Source organism: Anoplolepis gracilipes, chromosome 9, assembly GCF_047496725.1.
Source record: "Anoplolepis gracilipes chromosome 9, ASM4749672v1, whole genome shotgun sequence".
Classification (NCBI taxonomy): Eukaryota; Metazoa; Arthropoda; class Insecta; order Hymenoptera; family Formicidae; genus Anoplolepis; species Anoplolepis gracilipes.
This window is the reverse complement of record NC_132978.1, coordinates 11,720,942-11,742,500: the sequence shown is the minus strand read 5'-3', so window position 1 is coordinate 11,742,500 and position 21,559 is coordinate 11,720,942. Positions and strand designations below refer to the sequence as shown.

Genomic DNA, 21,559 nt, shown 5'->3' with positions numbered 1-21,559 from the left:
GGTTCGGCCAGAGTTAGGTCTGGTGTGTGTGGCGGAGGGTACTTAATGGCTATTTAATTCCTAATCCAGCCGCGCGCCGCCGGCGCTACTTTCACGGTAATCTGTAGCCCGTTGCCATCTTCCTCGAAAACAGAAATACGGCAAAGACGGTCTAATCCACCGCATCTGGGATTCATGAATCCCTCTGGCTCCTCTGGCTCCGCCACCGCCGCCGCCGCCGCCACCTCGTTCTCCTTCTCCTGCTTGCTCTTCCTTCTCCTCCTCTTTCTCCTACTTCCTCGTCCGCGAGAGCGACGGCGAGAGAATTCCCTACCCGCCTATCCTGGTCTACCCAATCGGCCGGCGGCTCCCACTCTTCCACTTTGTAGAGAGCTACTTCCATATTTACATGGGAGGTAGTCGCAAAAGCGAAGTTAGCGCGGCTAAGCTGATTTAAGCATTCGTTATTATAATTCTTAGGGAAGCGCCGCGGAGCTAACCCCGCCGAGAAAAAGAAAGAGAGAGAAAGACAGAGAGAAGCGTACTCTCAACTTCTCTACCGCAGCGTTGTGCAACTCCGGCAGGATCTCGATTTGCAAAAGGTCACCCACAGTCGGTTCGCGCGCGGTACGGTCCTTTGGCTCTGTTAATTCGCCATGCGAATTAGCTTGGACTTTTACTTCGTGACTCTTTATTTATGCCGCAGTTTATTTCCATTGTAATCGCGCATTACGCACGCTATCTCCGCACTATGGATGATTTAATTAAATTTAATTCCGAGTGAACGATATAAGCATGATTTTATCATATAAATTACTTTATTATTTACATAGAAAATAGTCGAAAAATTGCAAAAATGAGATTAATAATGAGATATACGCAGTATATAAAGTCACTAGTTATTACGATATTAAACTATGTCATTTGAGAGATTTTTTCACACAAAATTATTAATATCAATTTTTCTTTAATTTTTCAGCGCGTAATTAGAAAATAGTATTTTAATTAGCTTTTCAGATTCGAGCAAAATTCATGTTTCAAGAGAAGAAGCATTTAGAAAATATTTGTTAAATAAACTGGCCACGCAACCAACATCTTTCAACGCTCTTTTTGACAGCATTAGAATCGACACTAGTGTAGTGATGATTTTTTGATGAATCTCGTCATTAGATGCTTTCATAGTAATTAGCAGCCCCACTCTCTCCTTTCCCATTTACGTTCTGCACCTTGCGCGCGGCCCGAGAGTGCGATAATTAAGTTCGGTCCTCTTAGCACGCGCTCGCGCTTCTAGCCTAAAGGTATCCATGTCTCGGCGCGGTCGGTCTTCGTAACCTCGAAATCCATCGTGCGCGATTAATTTCCCGTGGTCCCCTGGGCGAATTTCAGGCTCCACGATCGCCTTCGCCGCCTTGTCCGTCCGCACTCTTAATTAATAACTTAGGCAGCTGCCCTCGGACGCTGACGTCATTACTGATTTTTTTCCTCTCTTTCTCTCTATGTCTCCCTCTTTCTCTTTCTCTCTATATGCGTCTTTTTTTCCGCCCACCACCTCCTTTCCCTGTCTTCCCTGAAATATTATCGATATATATCATCAGCACCAGCAACTTGGAAACTCTTAATGAAGCTGTGCATCGGCCGCGCTCATGTTAAAGTCCAGCTTCCAAGTCTGAAACACGGTGACGGGATGATCGTTGTCGTCGAGACGAATGCAGCTCGCACCATGAAATTCGCAAAACAAATGCCGCTCGTTGATGCTTCTGCCGTGTTCTCTGCTATCGGCTGCGTAACCACATTTCTCTTTAGGGTAAAGGAACTCGCAAGGAGCCATGGCTCTCTCGAATGCGAGTCAGTGGATGCGCAGTAATGGCGATAATGATGATGGTGATAGAGGCTTTATGGGTCTTCAGAAAAACTGACGGCAGAGTGCGCGTGGAAAACGTATGAAGCGTGGTTAAGTTAAGCGAACCGATGTTGGATGCTCGGCTTGTTGCTAGGTTAAAACGATTGCTCGGTATCTAGCCGTGCGCAATCACAAACTACCAAGTATTATTAAGGATTATTATGATAGAAAGAAATATTTCTACCTTTCCCGGTGCACTATAAAATCTATTCACACATTTGTAACAAGTATATTAAATTATATTATGCTAATCAAATTATAGTAATACGATAAAATCATAGTAATAATAACAGAAAGAGAGAGAGAGAGAGAGAGAGAGAGAGAGAGAGAGAGAGATGCACGTGCGTTAATTTAAAAATTGAAAGAGCAGATGCGTGCGCGCGCGCATATGTAATCAAAGACCAAATCTCATCAGGACACACCGTAAAAGGCATCCGCGAACTGAAGCGGATCGTGGCAGGGATATCCTGCCATCTTCGGTCGTGCGTTTTGTTGGTATCGTCGAGCCTCGACGTATAAGCTTAGGCACGCCGGGGCTCGATAACGGATGGCCGGTCGTTACGGTAAATGTCTCACTCGGGGCCCCGAACGGCTGATGGAGACCACTGGGATAATGATATTATTACGGCCATCTTGATTCTCTCTTGGGCCACACTATCATCATACGTCACCCGTTGCGCGCGCGGTCGCGCTGTGAATCCACGCTGTATTACAGGCATATATTTCCTGGCGTGTCCCGGCGCGGGGCAGTTGCTTTTTGCCGCGCGGTTACAAAGTATGATGATCCCGGCGCGGACGTGCCTGTCTTGATGAAATCGTCAGGACGCCGCACCTGATCGCAGCCCGACTTAATATTGACGAGAGAGCCCGGTGCCAGAGAGCCAAATGCTCGACTTCTTCGTGCGAGATGAAGCAATTTGCGCGGCGCGGCCGCGACCGTTCCAACAACGCTCTTCTTTCCGTCGTCGAAACGCTGCCGCTGCAGCGACCGTGTCCGATCGTTCAAGGGACGAGCGTAATTGATTAGCTACTTAATTCGGAGATGAATTTCTACGGTACTCGGTCGCCGAGCGCTCAACGTTTGATTATCCGATTTGAAACCGAGTGCTCGGAAATAACATGCGTCTAATGAACTGCGAATGGACATTGAGAAAAATAACAGTCAAGAGATATAAATGTATTATATTCGTGAAAAGCTAGCAATTTCAAGAAAAATTCCAAAGATGATGACAATTTGAATAGAAATTATAACAAAGTTATGTTCTCTAAAATAATATAATATCTACTCATTAATTAGATACACATACACACATATTGAAATTTAATGTACAAAACCGTGGTATAAAGAAATGAATGCAAGCACGAGAAGAATACAATTTTTGATTGTTGACGGACACGAGACATACATGTCTAAGGAAATAACCGCATAAGAGCCTGTTTTAATCTCATTACGTATGTAGACATGCTCTCGTTCACGCGATCAGGCAATTTAACACCCCGAAAAAACACGAGGGGTTTTCTGTAGGTATGTATGTGCGCGCGTATATACATATATATGTACATGTATGTATGTGCATGTGCATGTAGTCTCAAATCCAGGATCAGAAGGCACGTGTCTTTTGCGCGCATAATTATCCGCATGAAGTGCATGCGTCAAGGACTCGGTTATAACGCTCTTCACGTTTATTCGCGAATGTAGGTCAGTCTGTTTATCAATCATTTCTTAATATAGCTTTATTTCTTCCCTCTCCCCCTCCCTTCCCCTTCTCCACTTCTGATTTGCCTCCTATCCTCTATGCATCAAAGCTTTGCGAAGAGTTGCATTGATGAGTGCTTATTGTCGGAATTATTAAATTTATATATGAATATCTCGCGGTCATGCTAATAATACTACACTGAACCTATCTATCACCGTCATAAAAAATGTTATAAAGACGCTGTATGATTATTGAATAACACACATAATTAGAGAGATAAAAATATTTATTTTCCTACTACACACTTTAATAACGCGGAATAATGGAATTAAATATTTTATTTTAATTTATTTTATTTTATTACCTCTATATCTATAGAGTTTGTAATATTTTGTATAAGTGCACATTTCTAATTATAAAAATGATAAATTGCAACATTTTTTTATTATATTTTTCGTACGTGCATTGTAAATCTAAATAATAAAGATAAAAAAGTAATAATAGGTCTCTATTGTATTTTAAAAACAACACAAAACAATATATTATTTTTTTATAATTTACCTTATTTTATTTCTCTCATATCTATATCTGTAGATATATTTCTAACATTTGTAAAATATATTTTTGTAAAAAATATATTTTTAAAACTATAAAAATTATAAATTATACATTTTTATTATTACGTGTTTATCATTGTTGATTTAAATAATAATAATAATAATGTGCCAAAATTTGAAATGTCGATTAAAGAATGATTAGCTGTAATTAATAAATGGCAGCGCCAAACAAGAATCGATCTAACAATACATATGTCATTGGAATATATTTAATCAATTGGTGCGCTGATGACAATAATAATGTGATCAATTTTGATCGATTTTCATTACTCGGTAATTGATACCGATGTTCATTATTCATTATTAACAATAATACATATGACGCAAGCCTCTTTTTTTATCGTGTTGCACATTTAACGAAGGCACAACTGGCAGATGCTTTTAGTGCGCCAGAACAAAAGCTGAAGAAGCAACGAATTAACAAGCAGAGGCTGCGGTTTGACCCCGTTGCCCATCATAGAATCGGAATTCAAGAAGAACGTAACGCGCCGGACAGAGACGGGACGAGAGAAACAGATAGAGAGTTTCGAAGAAGAGAGAAGAGAGGTGGACGCGTAGCCGGCCGTCAGCCTCAGCATCCTCTCTGATGAATTATTCTCCCCTGATCAGTAGTTCTCATTCGTTCGTTCTTTCGAGACGATATACTTTTTTATATATCGGTCGACCGGTACTTCATCTCTATTGAGAATCTCTGTCTCTCCGTTGATGAGGATTACCGGAGCTCTCTGACTATTGTATTCCTCGTAGCGATTTCTCTCTCAGATTGTAGATACATCTCGCGTATATATATATATATATATATATATACGCTTTATCTTTTTACGCTGCAAAAATCTCTTAGACGTATCGATAATCAATACACCGTGATACAAAGATTGATACAATATTATACTTGAAAAGTGACAGTTTCTTTTATACATATAATATATATAATATTTAAAATCTCGTAAAATTTATGATGCAACTTTTTTATTTATTGTACGCATTAGAATATTTTTTTCTATTATTTTATGTTATTTAACATGATTTCACAGATGCACGACGTTTACGATTTTCAAATTATTCTGCCGGTTCGTCTGTCGCGAACCTTTCGATAGGTTAAAATATGTACAGTCGGTTGAGAGAGAGAGAGAGAGAGAGAGAGCCACTGCAAACACCCGATCAGGATCACCGGAGATGTCAGTCATCCTTTTGTTCCCCGATACCGTGTCTTTCCTATATCCTGTTTCAGGGTTTGCCGTGTAAACTCCCCGGTTCGTCATCGTCACCGTCGTCGACGAATGACGGCGTATAATAGGTCGCTGCGCGACCATCCCGACTCGGGTGTAATGCGCGTACATCGGGGAGGAACTTGTCGATTAACTCATCTACCATGGGCATTGTTGCCCTCTGATGAGAGAGGACACCGGTCGTGCGTTTATTATGGGTATCGCGTTATTATACTAACCTGATCGCCTTTGTGCGCGGCGATATAAGTTTTCCGGTAGCCGACTCGCACAGTATGGTCGGTATGGACATTTATAGAGGCGATTTAGATCGACAATTTGCCTTGATTCGGCTGATTCGCGAGTTAGAATTTATCGCGCGAGTACATTGGTCGCGAAAGGTTGATTTATTAGCAGAATTGTTTGTTTTAACGTTAGAGGTAGTTGAATTAATTATTCATACACTATAGTAAAATATGCACAAAATTGACTTATGACTCGTGATATCATAAGAATTTAATATATTTATTAATAATATAACAATGTGAGGTAAATTTCTTGCATTTACTGAATGAATTATTTTACGACTACATCATTGTTACTACTCGATATCTGTATAATAACGGATAATAAAATGTTATGCAAAGATTTAATGACGTATATAAATGTTACATTGTGTATAATTGTGGAATATTTTTTTTTTATTTTAAATAGTGCAAATTAGAAAGTAATCCATGCTTTTTGGTGCAAATTGTAGTCAATCTACGATGGATATCACGGAAGTCGAGGTGTCATTAAGAAGATTTTAATCGCGCGCTATTAATGTCGCGTTAGGAACAAGGAATAAGGGAGTCAAGATGGATCAACGCGCACAGCTCGTCGAGCCTTCTGAAGGAATACGGACGTTTCTTTGTGGTAAGTACTTTGCCAAAATGACTTTATTTGCACGACGTAACGCGCTCATAATTAATATACTGATGGCACGCGATGCAATTGCTATACTAATGGCGAGAATTTAACGCTTTGACCAAAGATCTATGAATAACAAAGAGCACTCGGGCGCTATTAACGACATGTCAGCGTAATACCATCGTTCAAATTTATGAATATTTGACACGTGGCGGTACAAACTAACCATAAAATGACTCAAAACATAAATAATCTTAAAGTTACATAGTTCGTTTACAATAATGTGTACGTAGAATAACGTACAAGTTTAGTAGCGAGTTCTCTGAGTAGCCGAATCGCAGACTAAATTACCGCTTCTTATTCTCATTGATAAAAGATTTGTTTATTAATTATTTTTACGCTGTTCGTCGTAAGATTCATTTTAATGTCACGTGGAGACCGTGTTTACCGTGCAGCTTCCTTCGAACCTCTCTCACAACGATGATTCTACTTGAAGAATCTTGGCGCATTCGATCCGTGCAAACATCCTCCTCCGCCGACGTGGTACGAGAGCGAGATAGAGTTTGAGGTATATATACTCCTGCCGGATAAGTATCAAGTATACAGGTCGGGCAGAGATATAGTCGGCCAGTATCGACCGGGTAGCCAAGTTCAACAGCCAATCCCCGGCTGCGCATTAAAACCACGCCCTTTATTTCGCGGTTGCATTAGCCTCATCTCGCGGGCTGTATTTAAGTCAAGATGGAATACTTAGTTTCTTCCACTTTCATTCGTAAAGTTGGGAGGGAGGGAGAGAATCGCGAGATGATGTTCCCCGGTCGTAGCAAGTTGAAAGCAGAGTGACGGCTTTTATATTATTTGCCACCGCAGTGTTCCATTGAATTAACGCGTTTCTTAAATTATTTCTACGGCACAACAACACGACAGTGGTGATTGGCACATTCGAGTCCGTAATATAAAAAGATGAATTATTACTAATATATTTGTGTTGCTGTCTCTTGCAATCTTACTAAATTATATATATATATATATATATATATATATATATATATATATATATGTATAAAATAAAATTTGTGATAAAAAATTAATACGCGCGAAAAGTATTTATTCCTTTTAATTTATTATGATTTCGATAAGGTTGAAATTTTTCACGATTTTATATCATAAATCTCTTTGTGAAACAATCTGTGATTTGAAATTCCGTTGTTATGCGAAATTTGGATAACCGCGGCAAGAGAAATTAGCGGTGTTGATTATTGTATAGACTACGAGCTGGTTATTCATGGGAATTTGATGAGAACGAGCCTCGCAGCGTAATATACAAACACCAGAGCGGCTCGCTGACGATTAATTGAATTCACTTGATCGTAACGAGGAGGAATAATTACCTCTGACGCGCCCGTATATTAGTATTACAAATCACTTGAGAAAGTATCATTAAAAGCAGCCGCAATCGTAGCAGCTTACCAATATCTGTAACTTTTAATAGATGCTTTTATTAAAATGGAGACTTAAGGAACTTAAAGTCACCGTCAAAATTATGTAAGAAATAAAACATACTTTCTTGAAAGATTTTATTATATACACACACAGTTTTATGTGTCGTGTTAAATTTTATTTTTCGTAATAAGATTTCAAATGATCAAATGTTCTTAATTATAGACCGTATAGAAAAATTAGCCCTTTGACTTTGTGTATCAATTTCACAATGTCCAATTTTTTCCTTATTATATACTTAAATATATATAATGAAAAAAACCTATTGTAGACAAACGTGCTGCAACAATTCTTATCTTGAGGCACATTTCGTGTACCGCATTAAGAATTTGCCAAGAAGGTGATTTATAATCATCAACGAATTCGTATTTGTATAAGTAAGGAACTCGGTTTGCTGTCGGTAAAAGCAGGGCAGGGGTAGTTCGAGTTTCAGAACCTCGTAAAGGATATCGGGTAGTGGATGGAAGGTGTACGGATCGAAACGAAGGAACAGAAAGCTCTCGTTAATGAGCTTCCTCACCCTCAAAGCTTTGAGAAAGCCGGTTACACTCGTCTCACTCGCCCTGGTGGAGCGAGAGAGCCGTTCAATTCAAAGCTTCCAGGAAATTATACGTCTGTTACCGTTCTATCGTGAGCAAAGGCTCAAAACCCGGTGCCTAATAGCGGCAATATCGTATTTTAATCTCGGCTCAAGGAAGTGCATTTGTCATTCCCTCGTCGCACAAAGAGACTCCTCGTTTTAGAAACTGCAATTACCCGACAAAATTATTCGTTGAATTCAACTCCGCGCGCGGCCACCTCTCGTATAGATTGAAATTTGCTGAATCAAAAATAGGTAATTTAGTAGATATTTGTAAAAATCGCTTGACTTTCTATCTTACATTATTTTTATCTTCATGTCAAAACTGTAATTTCTCACAGAACATTTTCGCATATGATTAACGTATCTGATCATGTGCGACAATTAACATAATAATGAATAATTTTTTCCTTTTAAAATGATGAAATATTCTTCTACATGTGATGCATGATTCTTAAAATACAAAACTAGATTATCAGTATTAATTTTGCTTTGAAATCTTTTATAGCTATTAATATTTTATATATTTAATTAAATAATAATAAGTATACAATATCGTAAATAAATTTTTATTTGAAGTTTGTTCCAAATTTCTTCCTTGTCATTTGGTTTTATCAATTTTTGTTTTCCCCGTTATATTAATAGCAGTCACTTGAATAACGAGTCCGTTATAACCCACTTTCGACGAGTCCGCAAAGTTTCGCGACACTTTGGTGCCATCGCTCATATCATAACGCGCGATGCTTCGATTTTCTATCGCGGCCGCGTTGAAAACTCGTGGGCATTAGACGAGAGCCCATCTGGTCGAGGTGGCACTCGCGCAAAGTATTTTCCATTGGCGCGGCGCGGAGTTTGTACTTTGTCGCAATGCCTGTGACGGCAATTTCTCCGGGGATGGTTACTTACAGTGTTGGCTTAAACAACATACTTAACCGGGCTACTTAGTACTCACGGGGGCGCAGACGTACCCCTTGCAATAATAACATTTCGCCCCCTTTAATCCGCGGCCTGCTGTTAGTCCTCGGCTAAGTATCTGTCCTCCTCGTTCCCGGCGTTCCCGCTTCATCGGGTAACTTTCCCTCCCTCCCTCTTCGCTTCTCTTCCCTTCACTCCCTTCTCGTCGCCCTTACGAAATCAAAACACGGAAAAGCCGATACAGTTTTGCGTAATACCCTCTTCGTCAGAAAGTTCCTCGCGGTGTTTTCTAGCCACGTCGCTAAGAGCGAGCGGCCTTCTCTCGATGGGGAGTGGCGAGAAGAATTGTTTTGTGTACAAATTGCACTAACAATGGCTATAAGCTTAAACGATTTTTATTCATTACCGTTCGCGTATCGGCCAAAACTTGCTTGAGAGAAATAAAATACATCAATCAGTTGAAAAAACAGCAAAAATAAATGTAAATAATTTTTTTATTTCTCTCTTTGAGTTCTTTTTGAAAATAACATGAATTTTTTCATCGATCCTATTAAATTAAACATTTAATTTTGCAACGATATTTATCTGTTCTATTCTAAATTAATCAAACTGATATTGAAAATTTAAGATTATCGTATAATGATTCATTTAGCGTACCTTGAAAATATTTCAATACGATTTGATATTACATTTTTTGTGTTTAAGATTGATTCTATGTATTACGCGTTTATCTTTTCAACATTATATACATTATATACGATGATCGTTTAATTTGCTTCGCGATAATTGATCATTAGCTCTTGTGTTACTTGTTGACCAAGTCGCAGAACCATCGATATGCAATTATGATGCCTAGATGCAATTTCGTCGTAATTTAGGACGTCAAGACTGTCGAAGATTCTGACATTTCGCCGGATTCTGCCGAATGTCATGATGGAAGCATGGGTATGGATAGGGGATAAGATAATGCGCGGTAGGCGGGATGTGGGTCTCTATATATAAGTTCTATGGAGTTAGTAGATACCCCGTCGGGCAACATAAACCCCATAGTGCTAAGCGGCTTAGTACCTCGTAAGGGCACTGACGCCTGACATATCCATGTATACCCTGCTCCGGATGTCTCGCGATTCAGACATAGGCTTCCTTCATGGAGATGCTCTCATGAACCTTTGAGAACATTCGCGAATTCAACTGACAATGAAAATATTCCGCAATGATAAAACTTTGAGGAGAATTCTAATGCCAAAATATTTTTATATTCTGTGCGAAAAAGCTTACATACACAATATTGTAAGAAAAGTAGTTATAGCATTGATGAAGTAATTAATTGAACACAAATTTATTTATAATTGTCAAACAAATTTAATTATAAAATTGTTGACGTTATTATTATTAAATCAATAAGCGTTAACCATCGTATTGCATATCGTATTGCATTGCTTTACAAGCAACAATACTATATGACTCTCAGCTACTATAATATTTTGTTTTTCCCATGACGTTACTGCCTTCCCGTTATGGGGGCCGGAGGGCGACGTATGACACACCCCCATTGAAATCTCATGCACGGGATATACTTAAATTAAACGGACGCCGGTGTCGTATTATGGCAGAGAATAGCAAGTTATATCTAACCTCTCATTAACCCCGTGTGAACCTGAATCGAAACCCCACGTGAAAAGCGAGACGTCGATTTTCAAACTAAAAATCTACAAGGGAGTGTTTCGTTACTTCATTTGGAACATTCACGAAGCAAAAATTTAAAATTTGCTAATAATTAAGAAACTTACAGAAATGGCCATAAAAAAGTTATGTGTACATATAAAATTTATATATTAAATTTACTGCTCATCGGGACAATATGTAGCGATACTATACTATAGTCTATAAAAAATATATAAATATATCCCTTTTCATAATATATATATATAAAACAATGTCTATAAAATTTAAAAAAATTAATATTTTAATTTATTGTACGCTATGGAGTCTTTTTACTTTTTAAACAAAATATTTGTTAAAAAAAAATAACAATTTTTGAAAAAATTTCTATTAGGTATACAACTTTTTTATTAAATAATAAATAAAATATAATAAATAAAAATATAATTTTTTAAATAATCTAAACAATTATAAATAAATAAGTTATAAGTTTTGTTTTTACCTCACTGTTGCTCCGTCGTCATCCGATACTTCATCTAGTCTGTTCTCTTCTCCTGTTCCTCCTTTACTGTTCATTCATGGCACTCACTCGCGAAAATGCAGTTAATTACAATCGTGCGCACACTAATCACTATAATACGGCGATCGCGTGATACTTTGCATGGCACTCCCGATGTTAATCGCACGCGATGTATACTTTATTATATTGAAAACAATGAAAAAAAAAATTCTGATCTGTTCGGTATTCAAAAATCATACAGCTTTTTGACATGTCACTTGCTACAAAAATGTTATCTTTGTTGTTAATAAATAGTGTGCTCTCAGATTTTACTATCTCATATTATAAATGAATATATGCACGAATAAAAATTAAAAATAGATATTCCCAGAATTTAATATTAAAAAATGTGTAGTCGCTTTGTCGATTACTTGCGCGATAAATCTCGATTGAACAAATCATGTATAGTACATATTTTTAAAAAATCACGCAACTATCTTAATAACTCACATACATATAAACGCTATTTTATATGTACTACGCGTATGCTAAATATTAAAATATGTGATTAGATACGACTATATTTAATAATTAGATGTATTAAAATGTTGCGCGATTTGGAGTTGATCGTTTTATACTCGCAACTTTTGTTATTAATCGAAGTAAAACTCGAAGATAAAATCGACAACTTTATTCTGATATCACGCGAGATACATTAATTTGCTAAAAAGACAGTAATCATCAGACAGTAATAATTAATTACTCATGATGATACTCTGATTGTAACAATTGTACGAAATATTCTTGTTTGACATTGCGTAGTACTTGTCGCTATCGTGGTTCGAAAGATAATGTGACGTACAAGCTCCGAACTTTACGACGTATAGAACGCTATTGTTGACATTGCTATTAGTCGCAAGGCCAAGCTCCAAGGTAGTGGTGGGAAACGGCTCCATGTATCGTCATATTATTTCTCAAAGGACGATCGCGACAAATATATCAAAAAATATACGATTATTAACAATTACGTATGTGATTAATTAATTCTCGCGATTTTTATCATACGTTAATATACATATAATCCAATAATATAATATCAAATAATAGATTCGTGTAAAATATCACATGACATCGGAATAAAATTATGAATTTAATTTTCACACTTTCCAATCATTGATAAAAATCGTGAGTACAGAGATCGAATTCAAGTTATGCCGAATTATAATATAATACTTATTTAAGTAATATATTTATGCTTCAATTATTTTATTCAATTATTTATCAAAATACTTGTTAACCATGTAGTAAACATTCGATGTTTACATCTTATAATTTGTTAAAACGTGTATTTTATGTTTTTACGTGAATTCTTCATTCGACATTTATCGCGCGAGTAATCAGCAAAACGGCAACATATTTTGAGATATCGCATTATGCAGATATGTAATTTCACATTGTTCTCAATATATTATAATAAAGTATGCGTCGCGTGCGATTAACATCAAGAGTGTTGTGTAAAGTGCCGCGCGATCATCATTCGAGAAATATGTAATACGATGCGCTCATCGTATTACATATTTCTCGAATGATGATTTATCAATCGCGCATTGAGGTGCTACATTGATTGTAACATTACGTACGAAATATTCTCGTTTGACATTGCGTAGACTTGTCACGACCGTGGTTCAAAAGATAGTGCGACATACGATATACGAGCGCCGACCTTTACGACGTATACGCGCTATTATTTACATTGTTATTATTCGCGCAGCACAACTCAAGAGTTAAAGTAAGATGGTGGGAGACGCTTCTCCCACCATCTTACTTTAACTCTTGAGTTGTGCTGCGCGAATAATAACAATGTAAATAATAGCGCGTATACGTCGTAAAGGTCGGCGCTCGTATATCGTATGTCGCACTATCTTTTGAACCACGGTCGTGACAAGTCTACGCAATGTCAAACGAGAATATTTCGTACGTAATGTTACAATCAATGTAGCACCTCAATGCGTGATTAACTGATTATTATCTCTTGATCAAATTAATATATCTCGCGTGGTATTAGAATAAATTTGTCGACTTGATTTTTTAATTTTACAATTATTAACAAAAGTCGCAAGTGTGCGTACAAAACGATCGACTCCGAATCGCGCAGTATTATGACATACAGTCGGACCTCTTATCCTACGACATTTTCGGTCCGGAATCTTCCCCTTAAACCTCTGATCCTACGACAAAAATTTGAGAGTGGGGGTATAATTTCCCTTTCGCGGTCGTAGCATGAGAGGATTTTTTGTCGTAGGATAAGAGGGTCGTAGGATAAGAGGAGTCCGACTGTATTTAATTATTAAGAACGTATGTAGTTACACATACTTATTGAAATATTTTACATGTATTTTATATGATTTATTAAATCGAGATTTACTTATCTGTGAGTAATCAACAAAGCTACTACATATTTTCGAATATTGCATTCTGTGAATATTTATCTTTAATTTTACCTCGTATATTTATTTATTTATGATATAATGCGATAATGAGATAAATCTGGGAGCACACTATCTGTTAATAGCAAAAATAGCACTTTTGCGGCAAGTGACACGTGAATAAAACCGATTTTAAAATACCAAACAGATCATAATTTTTGCATTTGTTTTCAATGTAATAAAGTACACAGTGTGCGATTAACATCGGAAGTGCCGTGCAAAGTATCACGCGATTGCTGTATTATAGTGATTAGTGTGCGCGCGATAGTAATTACCCGTGTTTTCGCGAGTGAGTGCTATGAATGAACAGGAAAGGACGAACAAGAGAAGAGGAGCAGATCCGGACATCAGGTGAGCAATCATGATATGAAAATTAATTTATCTTATATTTATTACTTGTAAAAAGCCAATAAATAACTTTACGTGCAATGATATTTTTTTGAAATGTTAATTATTTTAGATATTTTGGATATTCTGTTATACATACAACACACGTGTGTGTGTGTGTGTGTGTGTATATACGTATATAATTTGGATATATTTTACAGATCAACGATATGTATTATTAGCATTCTACCGTTGCGCATCGTATTGATGAATGTTAAATTTTATATATTGGCAAATTTATTTTGCATAAATACAATTTATATAAATGATTATATATGATAATAATTTTTATTAGCTATATATTTTTATTAGCTTTTTATTATGCTCGAAATTTCAATGAGCTTGTTTTTCGGTTTGCTGCAAGGCATAAGTGACATTTTAAGCAAACTCGTATTCGCGAATGTTTTGGGAATATACGTGTTTTTCAGTTTTATTAATATTCTGAGTTTATATCATACACAAAAATCAGTCAAAGTTATGTATTGGCTATAGGAAATAATAGTAATTAAATAGTAAATTGTAAAGTGTGTACACTAAAAAATTTTTTGCGAGAAGATAAATTAATTACGAAATCACACGATATCATAGATGAAAATACTAACTTGTCGCTAACTATTATCGAGCCAAACCGCTCGTAAAAATGTTGAAAACAGATCCGCTTAACCAAATAAAGCCCATACCAGCTAACAATCGATGCTACAAATATTTGTTGACTTTTTTGTCACTATTCGGTGCGCGAGTAAATAAAATCAGAGCGCGATTTATCGGCGCGCGAGCAAACGCCATTCCGCGTTATTGTCGCGCCATTATTTCATGGCGCGATAATTCCCACAATGTCCACCTTTTCGGGCCCATCGGTTTCATGCTTTTCCGAGTCCTTCTCGGGCTCTTAAGCAGCTAAGAGCCCATGATCCGTGATCGTTGTGACCGGAAGAAGAGATCGCGAGAGAGCGCAACGAAAGCCTTAAAAACATCTTTACCGCAACAATGGCGTATGCCGATTTTAAAAAGATCCAGAGAAGATTTATCCTCACTTTCACACCTCCCTACGACGTCGGGCCGCGGCGGGTCGACCTTAAGACCTACAACAAATACCTGACGAGCGTAATCTGCAGGGGCTCTACCGTAGCGGGAGGGCCCCTGTGTCAGCCCCATTATGATATTCGCGGTATTGTCGGGGCGTCGAATCTGTCTACAAATAACCACTAGAGAAATGGTTACTCAGTCGTTACTCTCTTTCGCTTCCTGGCCCTTCTCTCTGCGTTCCGTTCCCTTCGTCGCACGTTCCTGCATCTCGCTTGCTTGCTCGTTCATCGCCTTTCATCCCTCTCTTGCTCTCATTCCGCGTCTGTACCATTCAGAGTGGACTACATTATTTCGTTGTAAGGCCCCGACCACACCGCATTATCCTAAACATCTAAATCCGGACAGCTGGAGCCCAGTCAGCGGCTCCCAACTTAGTTCTGAAAGCATTCTGTTTGTGTGCGCCGATTATTTTTATATATATTTTTTCGAAAGTTATTATGAGATTGAATATTATTATTTATCTATCTACTATTGACTGTTTTAGATAAAAAATACAGATACCTACTGCATTATTAAAAAAATATAGAAACAAACTAAAAATGAAATTCTCACATGATCTCTTTATAGTCTAGTAATATTATAATGACAAGAGTATGCTTGTATGTAATAATATATTTTTACGATCTATCTATGGTTTTTCAAAGCAGTTTATTGTGTGTTAAATATTTAAAAAATATCTAAAGTAATTCATTAAATTTATCATTTTATTTAATATATCTTTGCAATCTCCTTAATGCACTCTATTGTTATGCAAAGCCTTTTAGGAAATAGAGACCAGTCGAAAGTGTATTTCGGTGAATGTTTGCTTGAAACCGCTCTCATTTCGAAAGTTTTATATTGTTACCTTAACATGGACGATGAGAACCACTTCCTAATGAATGCGCCAGAGGTGTCAGAGCAGCAACTGTCAAAACACGACCGGCAAGACGGCGACCGTGCCATCGAGTGCACGACGGAGATAAACGATAGCAGGGCGAGGGTAGACAAAGAGAGAACGAACCTTTTCACGCCATATTGGATGTACCTCGGGAACGGTGCACGCCACCGAAGCCTATCGATAATCGCGATATCCATCCCATTATTCCATCATACAAAATTTCTACGTTTCTTCGTTGCACGCGTACACAACGAGCTGTTCCGGGGTTCTTGTACATATAACGTTTTCCGATCTCCCTTCGCTGCCGTTCTGTTGTCAAATTGTTGTCGATATGATGAGGTAGATCAGAAAAATACAATTGTTTTATTCAACGTTTCTTTCATTGATTTTTTTTCTAATATGACGTGTGTGTTTATATAATGATTATTACGTGGCAAAATAATTTTTATTTGAAAGATATATTTAAACTCGACCATTGATCGACAACGTATACAGACTCTTTGATCAGTTTGAAATTTTGATTTTTTTACGTTACGTTATAAATCTTATCTTTTACGTAAAAAGAAAAACACTCGCTCACGCGTATACCTGTATTTAAAAAAATTGTCTTTAAATTTTGTTTCCCAAGTTGTTGATTCATTTAATACATCTTATGACTGTAGTCATTTTAAAATCTTCTCGTGCAATGTTTGCAAAAGAGAGAAAAAAAACTGATTTAACATATCGTAGAAATAACACGCCGCCGCGACAGACACGAGTCCCGTAATATCTCTTAAAAGTCACCGGGTTGAAAGCCGTCTCAACGGAGTCGAAGTCGAGAGAGCGCAGTGTAAAAGTCCGCGCGTATCCGTTCCATTCCCCGCATCCCGACGGCTCCATCTTCGTGTCTGGAAATCTACCCAGCTGCCAAGCACCTTCGATGTAGGGGAGAGAGAGAGATAGAGAGAGAGAGAGAGAGAGAGACAGAGACGAGGTCGACGTGCGCGACAGAAGAGGAAAATGAAAGAGAGAGAGAAAGAGAGAGAGAAGGGTGGAAGTAGGAGAAAGAGAGAGAGGAAGCGGTTGCATGTGGAGCAGGGTGGAGTCGACATCGAGAGTGAGCTTAGGCGTGCGCCCTGGGCATATCGGCTTTTCGGGAGAGCCTTGGTCGATGCTCCCTGGTTCCTGGTTAACCCGCGGGATCGGTTACAAGCCAGGCGATTGGTTCATTTTGTCAGCGACACCCGCCTACGCCGTGTTATCGCGCAACTACTTTATCTGTCTGCCTCTCTCCCGTTATATTAGTCTCTCTGTCTCTATCTGCCTCCTCTCTTTCTCTCTCTTTTACCCGTCGGCGGTTTTATTCTGCGCATTCTGTTGCTATTTCTCTCTCGTCGCACCGCATCGTCGATAATCTGTCCTTCCTTCATCGTGCTCTTTCTAACTCGCGTTTGTTTCGTTGCCCGACTCGACTCTCCCTCGCTTTTGACCTTCGACGAAAAAAGATCGTCTGGACACGACTCTAAGATCGTTAACGGCCGATGACTCCGCAATTTTTTGACGTTCCGGCGTGGAAGCGTGTGACGTGCGAACCTGTGGGAAGGACGGATGATTTCAGCAACGACGTGGTCTCGTGCACTTTCTCGCGCGGTATCGTTTTAATCGTAGAACAACACGCCAACGTAATGAGAAATTGCTAATGAGAGATTTTATAAATAAAATAATAATTAACCTTCTTCAGTATATATATCGATACACACACACACGCACACGCACACGCACACAGTTTTTCATTATTAGAAATATGTATATATTACGTACAACAACGTGGATTGTATTTGCGATTTGTTATTATAGGATCGCGTGTCCAATGTTATAGAACCGCATGGCGTAAATGTTAAGCCATTTTAATGCATCGATGTGTTTAACACGTTCCATGGATTAAGCGCGAAATTTGCCACTTCGTTTAACAGTCAGGATGGGACAGGACGTATAATGGATGCGAGGATGCGAACAAAATACTCATATGATGGTCCGTTGTAATGTCATAATAATCTGTTAATATATTTTCGCGCGAACGTATGTACAGGCGCAAATAATAATAATATTAATAATAATATTAATAATAATAATGCTTCATTTGTGTTCTTCGTATATTTATATATGTATAATTTCGTATCGATAGTCGTCTTTAGGTAAATTAGTAAATTTACCTATAGTACATGTATATATACTATATATATATATATATATATATATGTATATTTTTTGTATGTATAGTATATACGTACTGTATAATATGTTCATATTTATAAGACGGATTATACAAGAATTTCGCTAGACGAGTCTATCTACAAAGATAAGGGCGAAAGCGTGAGGGTCCTATCGTCTCGCGCTTAATAAGATCGATTGGCCATACCGGCCTCGAAATTCTCTTTTACACTCTTTTTATTCCCGCAAGTCTTTCCCCAAAGAGCCAGGCGATTAATGAAATATACAATGTCGCTAGTTTCTATTTGATCTAACAAGGTGAGAATTGACGGAAAGAGGGGAGCGTAGGTGGCTCGTTGGTTTTGCATTTCGCATTTTGCTACAGAATAAGTCGTGCTCTTCTCTCGTTTAAACCAGAGTTGTTTTTGTAGCTATATTTATATAAAGTGTATAAAACTTTCATAATGAGGAATTATAATGATATAATACAACAGAACAGATGTGCAGTTATATTAATAACATGAGTAACTTTGACATATAAATGACATATAAATAATTATGCTACAAATATAACTGAGGTCCGAATAATAAAATGATGTAAGATATTACATATTAATCATATTTTAAAAAATGGATCGTAAAAATTGTAAATAAAAATAATTTTTGGTATAAAATTTCAAAAGAAGCAGATGGAATGTATTATTGTTATGAATGAGTATGATTTGTAAATTGTAAAAAATGTGCAGTTTTTATGAAGAAGAAAAAAATAGTTATATTTATTAATTTGTTTTAATAACAATTTGGAATATTCTTTTCACTCTCTGATATATTAAATGGCTTTTAGACGAGAATGAAGAAAGTTATTAAGAAGAGAAATATTGAACAAAGTTTTGGTGTGAGATTTTTCTAGGCAATCTCAATAATCCAGACGGTAATAATACATAAGACATTGTGCATTCTATTTACTTTATAAAAGGATAATGAAAGAGCTGCTCTTCAATATTAATTGAATATTCGCCGCGACTACGATATTTCTCGATTTTTCAATATTGATATCATAGCGTCTGTGGTTAGATCTATCTCTCATATCTGGCCATCTTATGCCAGCCTAAGAATCTGAGAGTCCACTACCGTAGCGATTTCAACTTGGAATTTTATCGCGTTCTCATTTTGACGTCTTGGGCCGGCTTGCCATTACGGCATTTCGATGTCGACAAAATATAGGATTTTCACACAAGAAGTAAATACTATCAGAATAATGAAAGAAATTGATTTATATAGAAGAAAGATTATAGCTTCGTTGAACAAAAATTTTAAATGTTTTTGAAATATTAAAAACTTTGTAATTTTGAAAGAAATTTTGTTAAACCGTAAAATTCGCCTGTTTGAAACAATTTTTTAGATGCGTTTTCTTATGAAATGGCAGAGACATTTTTAAAATAACCACATCTTACATTTAGATATGTGGTTTATTGTCTCTAGTAAAGCTGATTTTAAAAGCGGGTAGTTGTATTTTCATAAAATATCCGTGCGTGCTTACGGAAAGTATATATGTATGTGTGTTATATATTATTATATTGCATAATATGTAATAACATAATACATATATAAAATATATATAATATAACATAAAAATATATAAATAATATTTTATTATTACATTATGTAATAAATAAATTTATAGTAAACGTAATAATAAAATAAATGTTTTCAAAAGTTTTTGCTTCTTTTGTGAACATCCTTGAATTAATTTCGGAGACTATTTATTACGAATAGAGAGAATATCAACTAGAAAGCGGCGCTATTTGAAAACTATGAGACTCACTGCATCTGGTTCTTGGGCATCGACGAACGGACATGTCGGGAACATCTAACGAAAGTTATGTACACACCCTGACCGATTGACTTTTTTTTTTTTTAATCCGAGAGATTGCACTTATTTAATGAATTCGCACTCACTTCTCGAAGCGTCTATGTTGTCCTCGCGTTTTATAAGAGCGTTATCAGAAATGATTCCTTCGAATGTGAATTGTATTGCCATGCATCATCAAATAGATTCACATAAATACTAAGAGATTTACAGCGTAGTAGCCTTTCGAAATTTTCAAGCAAAACTTTCGGTAATGTATCTACATATTGATACATATTGATATCGTTGATTCATCTTCGCATACATGTCGATCGTTTTTAAACTCTCCTTGGCTCTGCTTTCCGATGATGATGCCGATTGATGTTGTCGCGGATGAAAGCCATCTTGCAGTTTACACCGTACAATTATCTTTGAGTAATCTCTGTGCGATAACTTTTGAAATATATTATCGATTTTATTTCGTTTGTCACGTTCAGTCTTCGCAAAATTACGAACAGTTCTCCGGAAAGTCGTATCGTATCGCGTTCACACTTAGTAATTTTTCTAAACACAATCAAATCTTTTTCATATCTCGCGATTTGTCGATTTGATTCATGAAGAGCCATTTCCAAAGTCAGATTATCATGCATGATCGATTAACTTTCCTATCTTCACAACACCTCGAAGCGTTCGTTCGCGACGTTATCGCACCGATAGCTCTTTTTGGGCGTCAGACGATCATCCGTGCCGATGGCATCTTCCAATTCGTCGTCCTTATCGTATCACGCGGGCGAAAATGGTCTGTGGATTTGCGGTCGCGGATTCGGCAGCGGCGGCGTGGCAACCCTTATCAGCCCCTGACCTTGGGACTGACCCTGAGGCGTCGGCTGACGGGGTGGCGGGCTGCCTCGAGAGGAGGGGGTGTGTGGGCTGGGTACAGCCACCCTCAACGGACCGGTGACCGATAGATTCGCCGCCATCAATGGCGGGCTGTGGGCCTCCGATAAACTGTCCGATAGGCGAGATAACCCGCCGTCGGATAGTCGCGACGTTTCGGATATCCTGGATATCCCTTCGGACAGCTGGTGCTGGGGATGTGGATGATGTAACAGTCCTTCGTGCGGATGGAGTCTTGGCGGTGGTAGCCCTAATGAATCTGGCAATCTGTAATAGAACAGAGAAAGAACTGCATTTTCTCTGGAGAAAATACAGTTTAGCAAA

The 21,559-nt window shown here is 37.6% G+C and overlaps 1 protein-coding gene and 1 long non-coding RNA gene across 5 annotated transcripts in view; one reads left to right on the top strand and one right to left on the bottom strand.

The window, feature by feature from the left end:
* The window catches only part of LOC140669246 (uncharacterized), an 81,679-nt gene that overhangs the window by 28,090 nt on the left and 32,030 nt on the right, over window positions 1–21,559 (top strand). The window contains exon 2 of the long non-coding RNA XR_012047319.1: window positions 6,156–6,313. This is a non-coding gene — a long non-coding RNA (uncharacterized lncRNA). The remainder of the gene's footprint in view (window positions 1–6,155; window positions 6,314–21,559) is intronic.
* Window positions 20,476–21,559, bottom strand: part of Optix (optix) — a 47,569-nt gene continuing 46,485 nt past the window's right edge. For 2 of the 4 annotated variants that reach the window (XM_072898900.1, XM_072898901.1), the window contains exon 3: window positions 20,476–21,502. In XM_072898900.1, coding sequence (XP_072755001.1) covers window positions 21,121–21,502 — 382 coding nt within the window. In that variant the 3' untranslated portion in view covers window positions 20,476–21,120. Of the gene's footprint in view, window positions 21,536–21,559 lie in introns of all 4 variants that reach the window. The other 2 variants (XM_072898897.1, XM_072898899.1) reach the window with 1 other exon arrangement.